We start from the raw sequence: 21,588 nt of genomic DNA, 5'->3' as shown, positions 1-21,588 counted from the left end.
CTGGCTACTTATACCTCTATCAAGTTATAACCTATTCCTTAAGGCCTGTGCGAAATATTTACTTTATCTTCCATGTATATATAAATGTTTGCCTATAACTGTTCAACTCTTCATTAAGATACAAAATTGCATAAGCTTTACTAATTGCTCATGTGGGTTAAGTATGCATGCTCTATTATAGGATCTAAGTCACTGCTGATGTTGCAGAGTAAAGAGGTAGTGTGCAGTTCATTTCACTAAACTAATGCCATACCCCTAATTCTAACATAGGAACTATGGCTGAGTCTGTATACAGTGGCAAGTGTATGAAGTTTCTGAAGATGCAAACATTCTCATGTGTTTCCAGGAATATCCGTCTTCTAGAAATAATTACTATCCAATGTATGTTCTTTTTAAGAATTCAGTACAGTGAATATTTTTGTAATGTATCCAAGAGATACATTTTCTCATTTGAGCAATATTAACATTTTTAAAACCTACAAAAAAGGAAAACATGATTAAATTTTTCTGCTTGGAATTTGATTTTGTGATAAAGGATGCTATGTAGTAAATATAACCATAAGGAAAACATATAAAGGGACTAAGAAATAATCTGAAGGAAAAGTTGCTGTACCTGACTTGTAGAAATTTAAGTGGCTGAGGACTTTATGGAAATCATGCTCACTGTATGCATTTAATTAGTTTGAATTAAATATCCATTGATTGGATGGTGGTTCTGCCTTTCCTTTTCTGTTTGATGAGACCCTAATTACTAAGAGTCTGAGTTACTTTTCTATTGCTATGAGGAGGTACCATGAGCAATGTAACTACTGGAAGAATTTATTGGGGCTTATAGTTCCATAGGATAGACTATGCCTTCCCTGGAGGCAGGCAGGCATAGCAATAGAGTAGTCACTGAGATCCTGAGAAGGGGAGGTGGAGACAGAGGGGAGGGAGGAAGGAGGAGGGGAGGGGAGAAGAGGAGAGGGAAGAAGGGGAAGGGAGGGAGAGGAAGGGAGGGAGAGGAAGGGAGGAAGAGAATTAATATATGAATATTTTATGGTGTGAGCTTTTGAAACTTCACTTTACCTGCAATGAAACATTTCCTCCAATAAGGCCTTACCTCCTAGTCCTCCCGAAACAGTTCCACTAACTGGTGACAAAATATTCAAACATATTCACTTTTGGGGGCCATTCTAGCTCAAACTATCACACTACCCAGTCAGATAATTTCACAAATATTTTCCTCTTGTAGTCTAATACTTTTAAAGATACTCATTTTTGTTATATATCATGCATAAAAAGTATTACATGTGGACACCAATCCAAAATATCTGTTGCCAGGACTCTTTTTTCCTGTAGCTAGTGACTGTAAACAGCCACTGCTCAAATGCTGTCCCTAAGCACCTTACAAATGTGACTTTACTTTTGGCTCCTAGCTATTTCATGGAACTTCTTTGAATCTAGATTTCTGAAAATCTAGAGGCCACCCTCAGGAGTCCTACAATATCTTGCTGCTTTTGCACATAAATTGGCAGGTGTAAACCAATTATTATCCCACTCATGTAAGGCTGACTCTTGCCAGTAAATTGTTCCAGATTGATAGGTACATTTTCTTTTTTGATTTTGTAGTGGTGGGAAAAAAGGAAAACGAGCTTTTAAATTCTGGAACATGAAATTGCAGTTTATCATTCAGTTGCTTGTCATTAATGCTGTGCTGCTCTTTTTTTCTTTTTTGTAAACTCTGACTTCTCGTGTTAGTGAGTGTTAACTCAGACACTCCTGTCAGGAGCCTAGGGAAGTATTTTAAGTGTGTCTGGAAAGATATCACAGTTGTCTGAGTTGTCTACTGTTATAAAGAGTATGGATGTACAGTAATTGTCTATAGGAACCTATTTTCTCTGCAGGGGGAGGGAGTTAATCATGATCTTCTATATACAGCCTTCATTCTGGTACCAACACTGGGACACATTTGTATATATTGGATTCCCCATAAATTACACTGTCTACTTAACATTTTTGCTTCCTTAGTATATACATGTCTGTGCTATGATCCCAAAATGACAAAATTGCATGGATGATATATCTCTTACAATTCTGTCCCATCTTAAGAGATATATGACTATATAAATTTTGAATTCATGATAATTTCATTTAAAACAAGAACAAAACTTTTATAATGTATTTTACTGTTTACTTCTCCAGTTTTCCTTTCAGATAAAGACATGATGCCAATGAATGCATTCTTAGAACAGCCTTATTGCACAAGCCATAAAAGAATTGTGTTTGAATGTTAAATGGCACGTGGAGTTAGAATGCTTCCAAAACAGTATCTCCTTGTCTGTCTTGTAAGTGTTGCTGACTTGTTTCCTCTTGTAGCCCCCCATGCTGGAGTCAGCCCTGCGGAATACTATCACCAGATGGCTCTGCTGACAGGCCAGCGCAGCCCCTATGCAGACATCCTTCCCTCAGCCGCCACTGCTGGTGCAGGGGCCATCCATATGGAGTACCTTCATGCCATGGACAGTAAGTGACAAGGCTGGTTGCTGGAGTCCTGGGAGAGTAGCAAAGGCTAACTAGGAAATAGAGAGCAAGCTACAAAGTGACGGGCTAAATTTCCAGTCCGAAGCAGGCTTCCACAGACGGAGGAAGCCTGAGATGGCCTGTTGACTCCCGGTGAACTGAAATGTACAGAGAACTGTAGATTGGTAGCAATACTAGAAGTGTAATGGATCAACAGATTATCCTGTTCAAGGAATAGATTCTTGGACTTTGCATGGCCACCTCATGGATTTTTATCCTTTAGAAATTAGGCATTAAAAAAAATCAAGAAACTGTAAGATATCACTTATCTCCATTTACATACTCATATTAAAACACTGTGTTTCATGAAGACCCTATGCAAATGCTAAGAACACAGAAGGTTCATAATTATTATACTTGGGGGCAGGGAAATCCAGAAACATTGTCAAATCTTAGTACTGGGCAACAAATGAAAGAAGATATGTGATTTGAATGTCACTTGGGGCCTGTGGGTGTCTAGTTGTGCATTAGGATTCAGTTGGCTCACAGTGGGCCTGTGATATGGCTTTTTAGAGCATTTCAAAGCTCTCGTCTAGGAAAGGACCTGGTCAGTGAATGTCCTTTGGCAGGATCCTGAGGAGTGATGGTAAAGCCTGGCCGTGCTATCAGGTGGCAGCATATGGGAGCTGTTTGTTCGTTTGTTTGTTTTTAGCAGTGGTGCTTAATCCTTGCCTTTCCAGCTAGACGATGTATAGAGTCATTCTTGTGAGGGACATGCTTCTGTTAGTCTATGCCTAAAATTTGGGGGGAGGGAGGATGATGAATGGTTAGTCCACCTAGGAATAAAAATTGACAGTCTGAGTCTCTTAATCACCTACAACCACCTTGGTGTAGTCTGAAGGGGTGTGGCCTGGTGCTGGCCTCTGTTGGGCAGCTTAGTACCACACACCCGTGCTGCACCCTTTGTGGGGGTTTTGTTGTTAGAATCAGTAACATAAAGAGCTCAAGACTCAGATTCATCATAACCATATTTCAATTAGCAATTGTTTGGGGGAAACAGTTCACTGTTATTATGCAAATTAGTTATTTAAAAATCTGCAAATAAAAAATTAAAATAAGAGAGACTCCTTGAAAGGTCAGCCTACATTACTCTCCCTATTTGATAAGAATGTGTTTAGTCAGGCAGTGGCTTTTTTTTTTTTAAATCTAAATAAAGATGAAGCTACCCTTTTACTTTGTAAAACCTAATTAAAGGAATTTTAATTTGCCAGAGTATATGGTAAATTGACTGTCATTAAGTAGGAATTTAGATGTCCTATCATTTATCACATGAAAAGAAAGCTCCTCTTTCTTTGTCAGAAATTTTTATTAAAACAGAGAAATAAAAACAATTACCAGAAACTGGGTTGGAGCTCCCTGTGCTAGAGCAGGAAGCAGGCCCTGTGGCTGGGCTTGGAGCTCAGCTATGGAGCATTTGCCTAGCACTAGAAGGCTTTGCATTCAGTGTCTATCTCTGCAGAATTGGTGGACGCACATAGTGTGACCTGTGGGGGATGACTTTGAAATGGAGGCTAAAGTACATTGTGTGGCATATTAGACTAAGCTGGTATATTCATAGCTCTTCAAGTTCCTGAGATCGAGGGACCTTGAGGCTGTAATTCCTTTAAGGAACATCCTACGGACTGAGGGAGAGCAAGGAAGTCTGGAGTTCATGCTATACATATGGGCAGAGACTGATTTAAGCCGGTGCTATTCTCAGAGAGAGGCAGTGAGGACATTTTCCAGCCAGTCTTCTGAGACCTGAAGAATTAGATGAGAAGGTTTTGTCAGGCCTCTGGCCCCTGCGTTGAGTGATGTATGGCGTATTTAAGGTTTCCTATGTCTCAAGGTATTACATCACCTCCCACACCACTGCTAGTTAGAAGGCTAGGGCCAGTCCTGAGCATCCTACCAAAGTCAGAGGATAAAGAATGTCTAGCTTATCTTGCTTCTTTTGAGTCCTACCAAAAATGGTTAGTATTAAGGGCTATGGGAAAATTCAAAGTAAGTCTGGTCTGTCACTCCAGTTGTTTGAAAATGACAGGCATTTCTTTATTAAAATCTCTTATGATGCAATTAGCTTATTGCAGTGAGTAAATGTAAAATAGTTACATTCAAGGCAGAGGGCATAATAAAAAACGAGATGCCCCTTGAATACTGAAAGCGTACGCCAAGCCAGTACTGTTGTGTATTTACATGCCCCGAGTCTGCTGGTGATGAAGCTGTTTTAAATGAGTGAGCCCATCTTAAGTGTGACTGAAAGAGAAAATGGAAGGCATCATGCTTGTCACTCAGAGCGGTGGAGTGGTGTTCACAGGCGTGTTGCTACCACATTGTGGTACTGTTAATGGTTGTGAGAGTAACTGTAGAGCCTTTCCATACTCATTTATTCTGTTTGTTAAATTATCTCAGCACAGTGGGTTGCTATCTTTTCTGAGGTCTGTTGTGGTTACACAAACTTTTAATTCCAGTAATTGGGAGGCAGAGTTAGGCAGGATTGTCAGTTTAAGGCCAATGGGATACTCATCCACCCCCAACACACAATACACCTGTGATTTTCTGAATGAGGCAAAATTGCTACGTCCCTTGAATCAGTCACACCATCCTACAGAGTATAAAACCTTCTGTTTGTGCTTAAAATGATTTACAGTTGATTTGCTTCTTATCTGTCAGGATAACCTTATTCTCTCATTAAGCTTTAGTTTTATTGACTGACTTGTAAATTGATCTTCAAAAGGCAGGCATTGGTAAGCACTTACCATTTGCTGCCATGACCTAAGACTTTGACGCCTAACAAGTTTGACTGCAAGTAATATTTAATTGTAACCCTTCAGTTAGAAACCACCATATCAAGTGGGCATGTGTTTAAATCAAGATACGAACTTCCAGGTTAAGAGGCTTAAAGACTGACGTTTAAAGACGTTAGTTCTTTAATAGAGAAGATGTTCATCTCAATATCTTTAGGCATGTCAGGTCTCACTCACATGCTTGTAGGGTTGATGCCTGCCTCCCAACGTAGAAAGTTTATAAACTACCACCATCAACAACATGGAATATATGTGCTTAGATGAGGAGGCTTTTAGGACTGAAACCCTTCATCTTGACACCACCAAGCTCAGGGCTCTATGTGGCAGGACTGCTGTCTGCACTGGAAGGGTGTGGCAGTGCCTCTTCCCACGAGATGTCCATAGAACACTGTGAACTGTGACGTGTTGTCCGATACTTCCTGGGGTACAGACTCACCCTAAATGACCACTTGGTGTGACGCATTTATAAGTTGCTTTCATGATGCTGTAAGTTTACCAGGGAGAATTTAACTGCAGGATTCATGGAGAAAGGCAGACAGACCTAACTACACCCAGTTCTTTATTGTAGCTTTAATTCTTTTTTTTTTTTTTTTTTGGTCGTTCAATTCACTGCCTTAAGATGCTGTGTTAGAGTGGAGAGGGCATTGTGTTGCAGCTATGGGAACCTCTGTCTTGGTTGCTTGCGGTGAATTAATGATGGGAATATCTAAGCAGCTGTCAGATTCATAAATCATTAGAAATAAGAAGGATAACACATAAAAGTCTCTCCCTTTTGTTGAGCAATCTATCATTTTGCCTGCACATTAATAAACAGCACTCAACTGAGGTAAGGCCGGGAAGATAAATATTATGCCCTAATTCCTTCTGTTGCAGCCAGTAGATCACAAGGGGGAAGAGAAATACTTGTCACCACAAGTTGCCAGCTTCGTGTTCCTCCCCTTTCTCACTGAGAAGTGACAGTCAATAGTATATAGACTCTGGCTGGAGGTAATCAAGTTCTGTTTTGTTTCCGTAACAGGCACCAGATTTCCCAGCCCTAGACTGTCAGCTAGGCCCAGCCGAAAGCGTACCCTGTCGATCTCTCCACTGTCAGATCATAGCTTCGACCTTCAGACCATGATAAGAACATCTCCTAACTCCTTGGTCACAATCCTCAATAATTCCCGTAGCAGTTCTTCAGCAAGTGGTTCCTATGGGCACTTATCTGCAAGTGCAATCAGGTATGTATTTTCCTCAATCCATCATTTCTCTTCATAATAAAATGTCAGTGCTCATATGAACCAGTAATCCATTTGCAATGCCAGTGGTCTGAAAGGAAGAATTATCAGGCTGCCGTATACATACCAGGATTCAGGTTAAATACCCTAACAATGAGCCAAAGTTAATTTGTTTGTGTGCGTTTTCCAATAGTTGTTATATGGCTGTTACTCAGTTTCAGTGAGATCTACTTCTTAGAGTTAGAGGATTTTAAATCTTTTGTCCAGCTCTTCTGTTGTAAATATTTCTGTAAAATAAAAACTAACTCAACCTGGTTGCCCAGTATGAAGAAGAGTTTGGGAGTACCTACCTGGCCAATCACTGGTGAGTTAACAGGAAATCTATTGAAAGCATATTTCTTCTTTTTTTTTTTTCAATTATACATTTCTAGCTTACCATTGAAGATAAAAACTTTGATCATCTTTTCTGTATAGTGAGGTAATTTTAACACACCCTTACATGAGTGTAAGAAATGTAAGATGCTTTTGCTAATGATCAGATTTGGGCTCTCATCCCTGAATATGAAAGGAATATAAAAAAGTCGTGCTAAGAATTTGTGAGACACTCATGTTGCTTTTGTCAGCTGATCACTTCCTTTAGCTGTGCTAGTTACAGAATTAAACAGCATCCAGGCAAATAGTTAATTAAAACAACCCTGGTTATAATCTTTAGCTCTTGTTTTCCCTCTAGGTTTTACTGTGGTCTCAAAATTCACTTACTCGTAATCTTTGTGTTATAGTTCTGCACACTGTGGATTATTTCTCAGTTTGAGAGTCACCCTGGTGAAGCTGGCATGAAGTCAGGGCATTGGGAAGTGAAGACAGGCGTCAGGAATCCAAGGCCAGCTATTGCTACACAGTGACTTGACCAGCTTGGGCTGCTTGACATCCTGTCCAAAAACAAACAAAATAAAACCCCCAGGAAAATACAATAAATAAATGGAACATAGGATCTAATCACTGTTTTCACTAGCCTTGCTTTTAATAAGTGAGAATGTATTTTATTATTTTTTTTATAAATGGGCAACAGCTCTAGTTACTAATTAATGAGCCTTTCCTGGTGACTTTACATGCTTGAGAAACTTCAACAGTTCAGAAAAATACACAAATGACACTACTGTCTCCTTATTAAGAATAACTAAAACCATTGTTCCACTAACACATTTTTTCAATGCAGTTTTGATGCTTTTTCTAGTTCAATTATCAGCATTTCTTATTGGCAGGCAAGTTAGTATTATTACAATAAATCATGATTTTCATTTTCTGGGACTCTTTCATGAGTAAGGAATGGAGATGTGGAGTGAAGCAAATACCTGCTTATGTGTCTGTATACCCGTAATTTACTGTACGGTGTGGAGTGTCTCATGTCCCAGTGTAGTCAGTACATAGAAAGGGGTCGACGGTGTCTCAGGACCCACTGCTGTAGTCACAAACGGAGGCTTCGTGGGTCTGCCTGTAGTCATATCCCAAGTGTGGCCCTAATTTGCATATTTAACAGCTGCAAGTAATCTATCCAGTGTGTTGGAAAGGTCAGTGTTTTTTGTTTGTTTGTTTGTTTTTTGTTTTTTTTTGTTTTTTTTTTTTTTGTTCGTTTTTTCGGAGCTGGGGACCGAACGCAGGGCCTTGCGCTTCCTAGGCAAGTGCTCTACCACAGAGCTAAATCCCCAACCCCAGGTCAGTGTTTTATGAAGGTGATGTGTATCCAAAGTGGGACAAAATTTCCTTTTTCTCATTGGGTAAAGTTGAAGCTGCAGTGGTGAGTCTAGGAGACGATAGCACTGGCCGGGCTGTGCTGCATTAGTGATGTTTCAGCTGCTCTCCAACACTGCAGCTTGTTCCTGTTCTGGCTGTGTTCTTGGGTCATCTGCGACCGTAAACTATATCTTTTATTTTATTTTATTTATATGAGTATACTGTAACTGTCTTCAGACACACCAGAAGAGGGCATCAGTTCTGATTACAGATGGTTGTGAGCCACCATGTGGTTGCTGGGATTTGAACTCAGGTCCTCTGGAAGAACAGTCAGTGCTCTTAACCACTGAGCCATCTCTCCAGCCCCGTAAACTATATCTTAACTTGCTGAGATTTTGCAACTTTGTAACAACTAAAAACATCCATATAGAAATGTCACATACTGGGGTTGGGGATTTAGCTCAGTGGTAGAGCACTTGCCTAGCAAGGGCAAGGCCCTGGGTTCGGTCCCCAGCTCCGAAAAAAAAAAAAGAAAAAGAAATGTCACATACTGTGATATTTACGCAAATAATAGTTACACATGCCACTTGGTGGCTTTTGTGGAGAAGTGGTAGCACTAGAGGTTGAAATCAGGACCTTAGCTAAGCCAGGCAGCTGCTCTCCTACTGAACAACACCTTTAGCTGCAAAATGACTTTGGGGACAGTTCTTCTTTCTTCTCTCATGTATCAGTTCATTCTTCTCTCACGTATCCCTATATGCTTGCTTTACTCTTTATGGTTTCTTAGATTTCAGGTTAGAATATGCCGTGGATCACTTCTCGGCCTTTTGGCTAAGATCAAGTGTAGAATATGCCGTGGAAATGTTCAGGTAGCGTCATTTATTCTTATCTTTGTGATATCCTACAGTTGCTCCGAGAAGGAGGCGCAGCACGTCAGAGACCACTGGTGTCCTGACTTAAAATTATCATTTCATTAAAAGTGGAAGAACAGATTCACTTTAAAGACCAGTTCAGTTTCAAAAGATCCTGTGATAGTCGGGTGACCCCGGACTATTTCATACTCATTTTCTTTCTCTCCTCGTTTTCTTGCCTGTCAGTGGGTCATATTAGTCTTTGATACACATTCATGGTATGCTAAGATCGTATGTCACTTTTTTTTCTTACCTAGAAGGTAATGCAGTGTGTGATGAGCAGCTGTGTGCTGTTATAATGCGGTAGATATACTAATGGTCATGTCATCTCTACTTACCAGATAAACTTCGGTCTATTGTTGTCCCTAGACCTAAATAAACGACCTCAGCAATCATCAGTTATAGACCAGAAAATGTCAGGGAAAGATGCATGTGGATACCCAGAGGGCAGATACTGTTCTGAAGAATGGACAGTGCAAGAGAAAGTGAGCAGGAAGAAATTTGATGTTGGAGTTGAACTGGATAAGAGGACATGGAAGGAGGAAGCTGGCCAGTCCTGTGCTTGTTGAGCATCACTGCTACCTGCTTCACCGTCTCCTGCTCGTTAGTTACCTACAAACACACCCAACTTCTACACTCACTGTTTTGCAATGCCGACCTCACTGTAAATGTTGGTAGTACATAGGGAATCAGACCCATTTAAGTTTGTAAGGATGCTGTCATTTAATAATGCAGTCATTCAGGTTTCTGTTGCCACCCATTTTCCTGAGGTAGAGTAGAGCACCAGACCTCTCCTCCTACATCTCTGCATCACTTTTGTCCTCTACCATGGATGCAGCACCGCACACAGTTATACAATGACTAAATTCATGTTTTTCCTCCCAGTGAACAAGGAGAATATCCCTCATCTATTTTTTTACTGAGTGATTCTGGTTTTCCAGAAGCTAAGATCTATTTGGATACTGTCTTACATTCCCACAGACCAACACTGTATATATAGAAGCAGAGACAAAGAAGCTGATAAAAAAAGGTTTAAAACAGCAAATTTCTCTTTTAATATATTATTTTTATATTTTTAAAATTACTTTAATTCAGACTCTTTGAAAATATCATATGAAACAACTACACTGAAAAACCTATTACCCATAGTACTCTGTTCTGTCAGACTAGGTACGTATCCCAAGTCCTCTTTTATCCCAGAGCTGCTATAACTCAAAATCCCACATATATTATAAAATATTTCACTTAAGGAAGCTGTAAGTTCTTCATCACTTGGAAGGTTTCCACTGCAGACGACAGCATCAGGCAACTTGTATTCCTTGATCGACAGCTAACCCTAACATTGTAATAGCTCGTGACTCACAGTAGTAGACTGCCCTGCTCTTATCTTCTTCAGGTATTAACCCGTCATAGGAAAAGGAGGCATTTCACGTGGTCCTTATCTTTAAAGGCCAAATGTAAATGGAATGGAGAAGTGATTAGTGAATGGATTCCCCATAGTTCAAGTATAGCTTTTCCGTGGTCAATTTAGTGGTAAAACAAAGGTGGTTTCCTCATTGGCCATTTAAGATCTAGTATGGCAGTGAAGATTACAGTTCTGGTTCTATCTCCCAGATCACCCAATGAATTGCTCACCTCTCCAGCTTCACAGGCATTGCAGTTTTTCTATTGTCTGTACAGACAAGTGTGGTGTGGTGACTCTTGTGGCCTCTGCCCTCTCCTTCTCATGCCATCATCCTTCTCTGTGTAAGCACCCTGTGGAACAGGGAAGCATTTTCCAGGTCCACGCATGCTGCCCATTGGGAAGTAGGAAGCAGTGTGTTCCACAGCTCTCTGGCTCTGTGCTGGTGATGCAGACGTTTTGCTTATACTGGAGAAACAACACATACTGGAAATCAATAACTACAATGCCAGTTTACCGGTACATTTGAAAATCTCTGTTCCCATCTTCTAGAAACTCAGATGCATATTTTTCCTCTTTAATATTAGTAAAGTAGTTAATAGTATCTTTTTTTTTAAAGATAATTTCCTTCAAATTATTTCTTCCTCCAGCATTTGAATAAGTTTAACTACAAGCTGGATGTAAAAGCTGCACAGTAAGAAAATGAGCTTCTCTCCTTCAGGGAGCTTGCAGGACGAAATGCCTCCAAGCAGACATGAGTAACTGAGCAGCTGGTGGGACAAGCTTACTTGATTGCCGCAGGTCATTGCTGCAGAGAAAATGACCCAGGTTGCAGGAAGCTGAGACCTGTAAGATAATCAGAACCACCATAGGCAACAGGTTTTAAGACTATCTGAGGGCAATGCTACGCATATAGATCTAATGAGGGGAGGACCAGAGAACTAGAAGACAGTAAGCTACAGGCAGGTTTGCTAGGGCACAAGTTTGGGGACATTGACAGAGCTAGCTTATGCAATATCTGTGACCAATGGCACGAGAACAATGGGAAGCTCTGAGGAGGCTATGAGGACATGCTCAGAGGTGGACTGTCAAGGCATGTAACCACCACAGTGTCAGTCTGGTGTGTCCTCTGATCTTCCTTCTGTTCACCAGGCCCAGTGCATCAGGACCTAGTTCCTCTGAACTCTCCAATGGTGGGCAAGAGCACAGCTAAAACAATACTGGGAGATAGCACTTACATTCGAGAAGTAATGGTGACTGGTGCTGCTCATGTGAACATGACTTTCCTAACCGTGTGTGCATGCTCAGCACACTCACTGCCTTGAAGTTGGTAAGCAGCTCTTACCATAAAGTGGGCCGTCGCTATTCCTGTTCATGGCTGCTTGGTAGCATGTAGCTTCTTAGTTTTCTACAAGATGTTCTCAATAGAAAGCCCCGTACACATTCTCCAAGGATACCTAGGGTAGCCTACAAGAACATAAACGCTAGGGTGTGCAGTACCTTTTATTTTTTTCTGCTGCCTTTTCTACTAAACAGGCCTTAGGAATTTTTATGGATGAAAGCAGAGGTTATTTTGTTTGTTCTCAAGTATAACAACCTGGGTGCGTATGTATGTACGTGTGCCTATGTAGAAGCTGTGAGGCTATTCTCTGCAAAACTGGAAAGAACTGTTCTTTGAATGGTAGCTGTTTTTTAGCAGGTGCCAGAGTTTTAAGTGAACGTCCTGTTGGCACAGAACCCACAACACGACTAGGAAATCTGGTGTGATTAGAATGCAGCTCTTCTCAGGTCAGGTTTAAAGTTGTGGTGCCTCTGTTATGCTGGTGCTGCCTCACTTTACATCCAAGCCTTAACTGGTTCATGAGCAAAAGATTCAGGAGGGGCAGAAGCCAGAAAGCAAGCAGAGCCCTTCCGTTCTGCCTTTAGAGAACTAGCCTAATTCATGTCCCCGTTTTTAGTAGCACTTTGTTTCTTTTCAGAATGTTCTTACCTGAACCAAGTGCACACATTTTTAGTCCTCGCACTCTGGGGCGTATCTCTTAGGTCAGGTACTACCTAATCTACATGAAGAACTTTGAGACCCTGTCTTAAACCCACTTCACATCTGAAAATAAGGCTTGGCAAGTTAGGAAGCATGTGCTTATTGATGGCCACTAAGGAGAGAAGAGTTTACATTTGAAGCAAGGCATTCCCTTAGACTCGGAGGAGTGAGCTATTGTATACACAGTCCACTGGATTTAGGAACTGCGCCTTTGAGACATGCTGTGTCATTTTACCTTCCATTTCGGGGCTCTCGTGTAACCTCGTTCTCTCGTTAGCCACCTTCCTAACCAGCTCTGTTCAGCTCACTCTCAGTCACTGAGAGATTTTGGAGATGACCTCAGAAACTTAGGAGGCTTTCATTCACATGGATTAAAGTTGTGGCATACTTAACCCCAGCTTTGTTGTGGTTTGACCCAAAAAAGAATAAAAGAGTAACACCTCCGGCCACCATTTTATATATATATATATATATATATATATATATATATATATATATATATATATATATGGATGGATGGGGAATCGAGTCGTTACTATAAGCAAAAAACTGTTATTTTCAGACAAAACACTGCTTTTTACAAAGTTAACACACAAATGATGTTTCTGTGTACTATTTCATGTGACCGCATTGTAAACTAGTTTTACCAGTACATGACCTGTCGCTGAGTAATGTGCCTTCCTCCTGGCTCTCATTTTTATGTAAACACAATCACTTCTTCCAGTGGAAAGGGCTGCATCAGTACAAACCAAGTGGCTTTATTGATAGCACAATTATTAAGAAATTTAGCATCATTCTCCTACTTCCCACTATACGTGAAATTCCTCAACACTTTAAAAACACATTTTAGGGTCTTCATGGAAGCTATCTTAATGGGGGTTTTCCATGTGATTTGAATATGATGACTTTAAAATGCCTGTTAATAGTAAAGTTGAATAAATATTTATTGATTTATTTCTAGTATGAACTTTCTTTGTCCATTTATATAGTAATGTGTGTGTACATGCGCATACTTTGTTTGGGTGGGTGTATATGTGTGCAGACTCATAACTGATTGATGTGACAAGTAATGTGTGCCATACATGACTGCATTTTATGTTTTTCCATATTTATTATAATTAATATATAGCTTTCTGACTACATATAGCAAGACATGTAGATAGAAAGTACTCAGTTCAAATTTCTGGAATTGACGAATAAAAGATGCATTGTGTATAACTAATGACAATTAAATTTAATTGTTTTACGTATCTTTGTTCTGCTAACATCTCCAAATTTACCCAGTTTGGGACAGTTGGTGATTCTAACAGGAGATATCCATGCAAGAAACTGCTGTATTATTTGCTGCAATATGAAGAAACAACCAGATTTGCACTTTTTGGGGTGGGGGGGATGAAAGTTGAACCTAAGGCTTCCCGGCAAGCCAGGCATGTGTTTTGCCACTGCTTAAAAATCTTGTTCCTCAGATTTTTGATAAAATATATGTACAAGGTAGAACTTTCGGTCTCAGATTTTGAGAATCTTAGTATTTTGAAAATTGTATATGAGTGTTTGCATGCATCTGCGTTTCTTGTGTGCTTGGTGCCCACCGAGGCCAAAAGAGGAAATCAGGTTCTCTGGAATTAAAATAATAGTTTTGAGCTACCATGTGGGTGCTAGGTACTGAACCCCAGTCCTCTGTAATAGCAGTGAGTATTCTTAACTATTGAGCCATCTTTCTGCTTTGAAGGTTTTGTTTTTAAGTCTTTGGGAAATGAGCTGCTGTCCACATAGAGGGTTGCTGCTCTCTGAGTTCCTCTCAGAAGTGTGCGTGAGCACCTCTGCTCAGGATGTTGCAAGGAAGCCATGGGGTCTAGGACCCTGCTAAACAAACATCTCAGTAACCATACACTGGTGCTGATTAGTCCGAATCTGAAATGCACTTTCCTACCCTTTTACTCTGTGTTTGTTACTCGGGTGACCAGTGTCAAAGGATACCAGGGCCTAGCTTCTGTAAGTGTTTGTGATGGAAATGTTTGCCAGTTTGACTTAACCTACTCATATCTGGGAAAAAGGAATCTCTCTTGAGGAATTGCCTCCATCAGATTGGCTATGGGCCTTTTTGTAAATCAGTGATGATCTGGGAGAGCCCAGCCCACTGTAGATGGCAACAGTCCTGGGCAGGTAGGCCTGTTTTCTATAAGAAATCTCAATAGTATTGATACTTTGTAGAGAATCGTGGAATGAATACATGCACTATTTGGTGAGGGCTTCTGAGGCATACTCTTTAAGTGCAATTAAGCTGTTGTTCCTAATTTTGTCCTTTGTAATCAACAAAGTCTGTTCTGCTATCAAATTGGGAGAAGTGAAGTTAAATGTTAGCTTTGCTGCCCTCATGCTGTTTGGTGCATATGATGTCTGTAGCTTTCAGAGGAATGCTGGTGTGTGTGTGTGTGTGTGTGTGTGTGTGTGTGTGTGTGTGTGTGTTTGGGGGTTTTTTCTCTCCCTCCCTCCCTCCCTCCTCGGTCAGTATGCTGAGTATGATGGACAGAATAATATCCCCCAGGATGCTCATGTTCTAATCCCTTGAACCTATGAACGAGTTACCTAATATGTAGGTGTGGTTAAGCTGCAGATCTTGATTTCTGTTTGAGTTGTCTGTGCCATTAAATTAATGACCAGAGTCCTGGGAGAGAACGACCAGAGAATCTGTCAGGAGAGACCCAGAGTGAGATGGATGGCAACTGGAGCCAGAGTGTGAGCAGTCTCTAAGCATGGAGGAGACAGGAAGCAGGAGCCTAGGCCTCATGCTTCATTCTAGACACAAAGGGATCTGAGTAGGGAACACAGAAAGTGCCACCTTACAGCGTGACTGCCTCTGTACCAAGGGGCCAGAGACGTATAGAAGGCTTTCCTTTCTGTGGCCATTCCTGCTTAGACTCGCTCATAAGATGCAAAGGCCTGGGCTGCCTGGCTCCCTGTCAAGTGCTAAGAAAGTTCTCTGCACATCTTTCTCACATGAAGGGTATCATTTGATAGTGTGTTTGGCCTCTTAGTTGCTATATCCCATCTTGCATGGCCCACTCTCTGCTTTACCTTTAGAACTTGGTCTGAGAACTCTGTAGACAGTGTTCTGAGCAGCATGGACTGCAAAATTTGCTAATGTGGATGCTGTGACAGAACCTAGAACTTTGTGGGGTTTTCTTTCTTTCCATTAGATTCTAAACTGGTTCGTGATCTGGAGCTGCGAGCAGCCCATCGGCAGCACTCTCCAGGAGCTGTGTCAGTGGCTTGCTCCAAGCTCATCAGAAACATCTTGGTAGTTCCCGGTTTGCAGTACCTAGATCCTGGCATACAGACAAGATCATCTGTCTGTTCTTGGTTTATAATAAACCACGAAGGCTGAGAAATCCTAGGTTTGTCTGTCAGTCTTGCTGCCTAGTAGTTTCAGTAAATTCTAGAACGTACTTATTTCAGTTCCCTGGTTTCACTAGTGAAAAGCAAGGCCCAAAGAGCACTACCAAAGAGTAGTGAACACCTCAAATTCTTATCCACCCATGGTCAAGGAGGACTGTCATGCTATGGAACCTCTTTGGGATGCTGACCCTTGATTCATCTGCTTCTTCCTAAAGTAGACATGGGCATTTTCTGCTTATTGAAGTACTACCCTTTAGTCATCTCGACTCCCAGTCAACTACTCTATTTTTAAGCCTCCAAGTCTGATGTCAACTGCAGTTTAAAGTATCACTGGCCTCTTCCTAAGTTTCCCTCCATCAGCCTGCTGGATAGTTTAGGCCCCTGAGAAACTACAAATAATGCATATAGAGGTTAATGGAGGGAGTGTTGACGTTCTAATTATACCTGAAGTAGGGTCTTCGGGTTTTGTGTCTTTAATGAGTAGAATAAGGTAGTTACATGTAGTAATACCCATTCACCCAAAGGAGGTGGAGGTGTTAAATCATTGTGGGTTTTGATAAATGGCTTGTACACTGAAAAATAAATTGGACGAACTGGCACAGAGCTCAGTGAACATGAAATCAGCTATTAGAAGAAAGCTTGTGAACAAATTCTGAGGTAGATATGCATCTTTTGATTAATGCCCTATCAATCATCCTCACAGCTACCTTAGGTGAGTTTTGCTGTAATCATTCATGGCGGCTTACAGAAATACAGGCAGAAAGTATAGCACTGCAGAATGGAATATTACTACTTATTCTAACTTACTGTGAACAATCACTGTTTTTACCATGTTTCTGCTTTCCTTTATTAAGGAAATACAATGTAAAATAAAAGGCGAAACCCTCAAAGCCTGGTAAATTTCTCTAAGGGTATTCTTAATGGTATTCACTTTTAAATGGGTAAGCTATTGTAACAGAAAACTCTCTGTAGGAATAATCGTAATGAATTCGTATTGAAGCCGCCCTTTTATGGGCTATAGTCAAATAGACAAAAATGTAAAGTTGTGTTAATGAAGGGAGTATATCTTTGGAATTATTACTTAAAATTTTTGAAATGGTTTGAATTTTGTAATTGTAATTATTTTATTCTCAGTTAATGTGCTTAGCAGCAATAGTAATTAACCCACCAGATTGGAAATTTGCATGAGTTCTACCTTTAATATTATTAGAAATGCTGGATCTTTCTGGCTAAAATTATAGTTACTGTGTGTGTGTGTGTGTGTGTGTGTGTGTGTGTGTATACAGTACATTTATTTTCAGAATTTTTTATAGTGGAAAAATTTCCATGCCTACAATTATTAGTTCGCCATGTATTTGTAAGCCACTGGAAAAGTCCTCCACAGTCTGTCTGCTTTTAGAGGATTCGATTCCTAATATGCTTACACAAAGAAGCATTTGGGCATTGGCTACTGGCTTGAGTATCTTGAAGTTAAGGTAGCATTTCCTGGGAACTGACTGTGACCTGGGAAATATGTGACAAAATAAAGTGGTGACAGGCATTAACATGCGTAATGAGTTGTAATAGACATTTAATGCCAGTTTGCTGGAGGAAGGAGCTGAGCTCTCCCACTGGAATATTCCTTCATCAGAGCACATTGATCACTGATTTCAGTGGGGAGAGCTTAATCCATCAGCGTCTGTAACCAGATGGCACTGATGGAAATTCTTTAGGTGGTATTCTGGATGGGCCGAGCTTTCCATCTTTACAAACAAATGAGTGATATGACAAGTGCGGTGTTCAAAACACATTTAACCAATTGATTTTCTTTCCTCTTGTAATAAGATCTGGAGACGTATGAAAGCGATCGGGGTGAGCTAAGATTAAAGAAATTGCTCCATGCACAAGAACAAGTGGAACCCAGAGCACTTAGAAGTACTATGAAAAAGCATGTAGTCACCCATTCTTTTTCTCTATGAAGTTTGTTATTGCAATAAATAGTTATTATTGAGCTGATGCCCCTTATTTCCACTTTCTGGAATCTTCCATCAGGGTTGTGATCTGGGCAGATGTGCACACGTGTCTGACCTTGCTCTGCCTTTTCTTGGAAGTACCGAAGGCTCTTGGCAGTGATCGTTTCTTTTTCTCATTGAAACACACAGATCTGCCTGGCGTGATTTGGGTGGCTTCAGTTAAAGCTGTAAATATTTTTAGTTTGTGATACTTCCTGATGTCAGCGTAAGTGATACTTTTCTTTCTTGTCTTCTTCCACAGCCCTGCTTTGAGCTTCACCTACCCCTCCGCCCCCGTGTCTCTCCATATGCATCAACAGATCCTAAGCCGACAGCAGAGCTTAGGTTCAGCATTTGGACATAGCCCTCCCCTCATCCACCCTGCTCCAACATTTCCAACGCAGAGACCCATCCCTGGGATTCCGACGGTTCTGAACCCTGTCCAGGTCAGCTCTGGCCCTTCTGAGTCTTCACAGGTGAGGGGTGCCGCTTTGTTTCATCTTGGTCAGCAGAGGCCTTATCATCACACTGGTGGTTAGGGTCATAGAGTTCATCATTGTCGAGGCTTCAGGCGGCATCGCGACTTTTCTCTAAAGGTGTATTTGGTTTTGATGAATGTGAACCAGGGTATCTTCCACCAGAACCATTTGATTATGATCATAAGTGGGCTGGCTGATACGGCTCCACTCTAACCATCTATAAACTGCATCTCCTATTGATGCAGACTATATATAGTCTGGCGTGAACTCTCAGCCACTGTTGACTCCCTCCACTGTAACCAGTGGACCACCCTCAGTAGTAATCATAAAATACCAGCTCTCTACTCTTTTGCCAGCCAGGTGTGATTTAAGGAAAAAGTCTAGAACCTATAATTGAGGAACTTCACTCATAGTTTGTACTGATCTACCACCCAAACTCAACATTTTTGAAAATAACTTTATAGCTTGTTGAAGTCTAGGGCACTTTCTCTGTGCTTCAAGCTTTTAAAAGCCACAAGCAATTGCTACTCTTGAGTCAGAGGTAAGGAATGCATTATCTAGCATCATCTGGACTCTTCCATGGGTGACTGGCACTAACAGAATCCTTGTTATATTATCAAACATGCTTGTTTGTTTTCAGTAACATTTTTACTTGAGTTCTATTTATTAATAAAACCCTGAATTGTCTGCAAATATGACCTGCAGAGCAAACCCACAAGTGAGTCTGCAGTGAGTAGTACCGGTGACCCTATGCATAATAAGCGGTCCAAGATCAAGCCCGATGAAGACCTCCCCAGCCCAGGATCACGGGGGCAGCAGGTAAGGCACCCAGGCTTTAAGAAGAGCCTTTACTTCTCTCATAGTGATTTTGGGTCAGTTCCTAATCCTCCAGTTCATACACAACATTTTCTTACCCACTGTAATCTTGACATTGGTGCCACATGACCCCATTAGGGATTGATTGAATTCATTTCTCTGGCAATGAAGGATGTTATGTGGGGTATGTTTTCCTCATAGGTGAGATAGCTTAGAAGTTTGAGCCACCACAGTCCATAGAGTGCTTGGTTAAACCCATCTATTTCTGTTCATAGGTATGATTAACCTCCATGACCTTGGGCCTAAATTCCTGAGCTTCTGACCCCATGCTTAAGCTCAGGCAGAGTTTATAATAATGTCCCCTTCATTAATCGTATACTCCACTTTTCTTATTTTGGTACTTCTTACTTGGTCAAAAAGCTTAGAGAACAGGAGAGACTAAAGCCCAGCCAAATAGGCTGATCATTTACATCTGGCTTTACCAAAGAACAGGTAGGGTATATCCAGATTGCCATTTCTTATGCTCTTAAGCCAGATAGGACAAGTTTAATCAGTGCTGTTCCCCCCAAGTCAGAGCTGATTGAAAGTCTAAAGGTTCATAAAGTGTGAACCTTGCTATCATCAGTATGGTTCAATAAATCCTTACTGAAGTAAGACAATGGGTCCCTCCATGAGAATTTTGAGTATTGAATTAGGTTCTGCTAGGGAGGGAGTTCTGAAACCATCCTTCTCACAGTTTGCTAGGGAACAAAGAACCTTGCTACTTACACTATGATGCATGCATAAACAGTTTATCATGTAAGCCTAAATCGGGACTCAGATCTGTCTGTCTAGCTAGTGCCGAGAATCCTAGAAACTCTTTGCATTGCGTTCACTGAGAAGCCACAATACAGGACTAGGAAAGTCTGTGCAGAGCATAAGATGTGCTTTCCATGGCCTCAGCCATGAGGCAGACAGACATTTCCCTGAAGACCTGGTGTTAAATCAAGAAGCCACGACCCCTAATAGAAAAGTCTACAAAGTACCTTTCACATCAGGGGGAAGAACTAAAAGTATTAAAATGCTATCTGCCTGCATTATAAGATATAGCAATAAATAAGCAGATTGAAGAGTATCCATACAAAATAGGGACAATTTGGAGTAGCAAATAAAAATCGCTACTCTGATGTTTTTTGTTATTTTACTTTTGCCTTGGATTTGTTTGCTGTTTGTCTTGTGTTTGTTTGTTTGATTAAGATGTCAGTTTGGTACATATTCTAGGCAGCAGGGACTGGTTTCAGCTTTTTTTCTTTCTTTTCCACTATTCCTGATTTTCTTTCTCTGTTTCTTGCTTTTGCCCTTACAGGAACAGCCGGAGGGAACAACCCTAGTCAAGGAGGAAGGGGACAAAGATGAAAGCAAGCAGGAGCCTGAAGTCATCTATGAGACAAACTGCCACTGGGAAGGCTGCACAAGAGAGTTCGACACCCAGGATCAGCTTGTGCATGTAAGTGACTGGTGCTCAGGGACGCAGCTTCCCAAATCAGCGACCTTTGCATGGGGTCAGCTTCTCTGACCCTGCACGGAGTCAAGTTTCTTAGCTGGCAGCACTGAGAACTGGAGGGGGCTTTATGATTTTCTGAGAATAAAGGAAATCCTGAGCCATGGTGCTTGACCTGTTCAGTCAGCTAAAGCTTAGTGTAAAATTCAATAAAGTCTTCAATAGAGAGTGTAATGACTCTGATCCTGTAAGCCAGAAAACACTATTTTGAGTTAGAGGCTTTGATGGTTATTGAGTAATAGTAAGCTGGACATGAATTATTATTAACCTTTTAACTAAGTTTGATTCCCCCTTTCAAGACCCAGTAACAATATAAAAATATTGCAAAAACAGATGGGTCTTTTTTTTTTCCTCTTGCAGACCTCAAAGTTTAAGCGGCCTCTTATTGTTTGTAGCAATGTAATGCTTTGTTTTTGACCTGAAGGCAACATTGTGGATTAAAGCTTGCAAGGAAAAAAACTGTGTTTTATGGTAGAAACCTCACAGAAGTCACATTGTGACATCTTTCCTTCTCTTACCAAACCAAGGCCAGGTATCTTTTGCTCACTCTCTAGTGTTATTTCTGAAGATGCGGTATACCCAAGGTTCCTTTGCTGAGACTTCATCATGCTTAGCTCAATCTCAGATCCCTGTAGAACCTTCTAGACAGATGGGACCAAAAACAACTGACATGGAACAGGATTTAGAGTGTCTGGAATAAGAAGATGTAGTTGGAG

The 21,588-nt window shown here is 40.9% G+C and overlaps 1 protein-coding gene and 1 pseudogene across 1 annotated transcript in view; both read left to right on the top strand.

Annotated features, from left to right (window-relative positions):
- Gli3 (GLI family zinc finger 3) overlaps window positions 1-21,588 on the top strand; it is a 271,135-nt gene that overhangs the window by 180,872 nt on the left and 68,675 nt on the right. Inside the window, exons 6-10 of the mRNA NM_080405.2 lie at window positions 2,359-2,505; window positions 6,367-6,568; window positions 18,300-18,513; window positions 19,222-19,335; window positions 20,678-20,818. Coding sequence (NP_536330.2) covers window positions 2,359-2,505; window positions 6,367-6,568; window positions 18,300-18,513; window positions 19,222-19,335; window positions 20,678-20,818 — 818 coding nt within the window. The remainder of the gene's footprint in view (window positions 1-2,358; window positions 2,506-6,366; window positions 6,569-18,299; window positions 18,514-19,221; window positions 19,336-20,677; window positions 20,819-21,588) is intronic.
- Window positions 9,108-9,201, top strand: LOC120098021 (U2 spliceosomal RNA; annotated as a pseudogene).

The sequence above is a fragment of the Rattus norvegicus genome, chromosome 17 (assembly GCF_036323735.1).
Source record: "Rattus norvegicus strain BN/NHsdMcwi chromosome 17, GRCr8, whole genome shotgun sequence".
Classification (NCBI taxonomy): domain Eukaryota; kingdom Metazoa; phylum Chordata; class Mammalia; order Rodentia; family Muridae; genus Rattus; species Rattus norvegicus.
This window is presented reverse-complemented; position numbering and strand designations above follow the sequence as displayed.